The sequence below is a fragment of the Otolemur garnettii genome, unplaced genomic scaffold (genome assembly GCF_000181295.1).
Source record: "Otolemur garnettii isolate 467f Iridium unplaced genomic scaffold, OtoGar3 scaffold00002, whole genome shotgun sequence".
NCBI lineage: Eukaryota > Metazoa > Chordata > Mammalia > Primates > Galagidae > Otolemur > Otolemur garnettii.
In genome coordinates, this window is record NW_003852397.1 from 33,017,735 (window position 1) to 33,020,641 (window position 2,907).

The 2,907-nt window shown below is 39.3% G+C and overlaps 1 protein-coding gene across 5 annotated transcripts in view; it reads right to left on the reverse strand.

Annotated features, from left to right (window-relative positions):
- Positions 1-2,907, reverse strand: part of HACL1 (2-hydroxyacyl-CoA lyase 1) — a 37,867-nt gene that overhangs the window by 10,966 nt on the left and 23,994 nt on the right. For all 5 annotated transcript variants that reach the window (XM_003781717.3, XM_023513646.1, XM_012805784.2 and 2 more), the window contains one exon: positions 1,791-1,892. In XM_003781717.3, coding sequence (XP_003781765.1) covers positions 1,791-1,892 — 102 coding nt within the window. The remainder of the gene's footprint in view (positions 1-1,790; positions 1,893-2,907) is intronic.

Here is a 2,907-nt window from a genome sequence, read left to right on the forward strand (position 1 = left end):
AAAAAAAAAAAAAAAAACATGAATTTACTCCACAATGGTTAATATTTAGGGAATCAAGCACAACTTGAATTTTGTATTTGCTTATGCATGATTCTGTCAGCAAGAAAACACTAGATGAACAAAAAAAACTGTACCCCTCTTTCCCTAAGTGGCCTGAGATGATCTGTGAATGTGGTTCACTATTCTCTTCACCCAGAGCTTGAGGCTCTGTCTCCAAAAGAAAAAAAAAAAGAACACAGGTGAAGGCCAGGTTCAGAGGCTCACACCTATAATACCAGCACTCTGGGAGGCTAAGGCAAGAGGACTGCTTGGCTTTAGGAATTCTATACCAGACTGAGCAAGAGAGAGACCCTGTCTCTAGTAAAAGTAGAAAGTGGCACACGCATGTAGTCCCAGTTACTCAGGAGGTGAAGGCAAGAGAATTATTCAAGCCTGAGAGTTTGAGGTTGCTGTGAGCTATAACACCGTGGCATTTGAGTGAGGGCTACAGAGTAAGACTCTGTCTCAAAAAAAAAAAAAAAAAAAAAGAACACGTGAACTGTCTAGGCCATCAAAGATATGCATATATGAAAAGCCACCAAGTATCTGAAAGATGTCACTTTAAAGAAAGTGTGTACCATTCATTCTGACATTACAACATTGGAGCTGGTAAGTGTGCCCAGGTCAAACAATGGGACTGGACACAGCACTGGTGGCCCAAAAAGAGTGCTGAATTTTTGCTGTATATGCTTAAAAATGCAGAGAGTAATGTTGAACTTAAATGTTTAGATGTAGATTCTCTGGTCATTGAACATATCCAGGTGAACAAAGCACCCAAGATGCATCGATGAACTTACAGAGCCTGTGGATTAACTCATACACACATGAGCTTCCCCGGTCACATAAGGGTGATCCTTACTGAAAAGGAACAAACTGTTCGAAAGCCAGAAAGTGTGCACAGAAGAAAAAGATATCCCAGAAGAAAGTGAAGGAACAATAACTTACAGCATGGGAATAGGTGCAACATAAAATAAATGCAAGTAATTGTCAAAGAGGAAAAAAGAACTGCACCCAGCTGACTCAAGATACACAGGCATACACAAAACAGTGAAAAAAATCAGGAAATGCCTTTTTCACAATTAGAGGGAATGCACTATAAATATAGAGATTCTTTAAATAGAAATCATCAAATCCTGCAGAAGTGACTCATTCTAGTGCTAGCAGCAGATGGTTCGGTGGTTCCAAACATCACTATGATGTTCAAAGCCTTCACTGTCAGGCAAAACCACAAGTTCAAATGAGAGCGCTACAAAAGAATTTCCAGCAGTAATAAAAAAAGTTAAAAAGAAGGATGTACGTTGGATCAAATTTCCCATTTTGGTGAAAAGCTATCTATTATAATTGCTTGCTTTGAAGGTCTGCTTTTCTTTCGTTTTTTTTGAGGGGGAGGGTTTCCTTTTTTTTGAGACAGGGTTACTCTCTGTTGCCTAGGTAAGAGTACAGTGGTATCATTTTAGGTAACCACAACCTGGTTAAGATCCTCCTGCCTCAGCCTCCCAAGTAGCTAAGACTACAGGCACACATCACCACACCCGGCTAATATTTTTTAAATTTTTTTATAGAGACAGACCTAAGTTGCTCATGCTAGTCTCAAACTCATGGGCTTAAGTGATCCTCCTGCTTTAGTCTTCCAAAATACTGGAATTACAGGCGTGAGAAACTACACCAGCCTGAAGGTCCGATATTTCAAAGGCAGAACTAACCAACCAATGAACCTGAAGTGTCTGGAACTTCACTGGGTCCCCTCTTACCTTAGATGCAGCTTCATTGCTCTTCATTTTTTCCCTCAGAATTTTCCACCACTTGCTCTCTGGAGGATACTGCCATGGTGTTTTATAAAATTCTTCCAAAAGCTAAAAAATAAATACTTTTTTCTTATTTCTGGAAATAAACTTAAATCATATTAACTCAAAATTTTAAAGAAGAAAATACTGCCAAATTTTTCTATCTTTCATATCACTTAGACTATTGGTTTTCCCTCTAGGTAGCCAACACTGACAGAAGATGAACAGGAAACAGGAAAAGCTTTTATTTGGGTCAGTGTGGATTTGGGACAGATGCTGGGATTCCACAGGGCAGAGTGAAGAGCTACATAGGAAGGGGCTCTGAAGCCCTCCTCAGTCTTTGACATTAGAAGCAAAACTATTCTTTTTATGGAACCCCCTTGCAGGAACACAAGAAAAACCTACTGATACCTATGATACATACCGAATGCTCCAAAGTGATTTAATATGTTAATGGGATCGCATCCTAATATTGAATAGTCATGATAACAATATAAATTTGTATCATCCAAAATCGAGTGATAGATATGACTATATTTTACCTTCTTATACCTTCACAGTGAAATGTATAGACCATGTACAAATAATAAGAAACTGGAAAAGCCACTGAAGAGGAAAAAGCTCTTTATTACCTAAAGAAATACTAAGTTCAATTTTTCTAGTACGTAAGCCATTTCTTGGTGAAAGTTCTCTTTCTTTGAAAGATGTATTATCATTTTTCAGACAGCTTGATCCTATACAGTAAGTCATTGTTTGCCTACTGAAAGACTTTAATTTTTTTATCATTTCCAAAAATGCTTAACTTACACAAAAATGAACTATATTACCAAACCTATTACCAAGTGAATCAAGAGTGAAACGTTTTTAAGAATTGTTATTCTAGGCTCGGCACCTGTGGCTCAAGCAGCTAAGGCACCAGCCACATACACCTAAGGTGGCGGGTTCAAATCCCCAGTCCCGGCCCACCAAACAACAATGATGGCTGCAATCAAAAAATGGCCAGGCGTTGTGGCGGGCGCCTGTGGTCCCAGCTACTTGGGAGGCTGAGGCAGGAGACTCGCTTGAGCCCAGGAGTTGGAGGTTG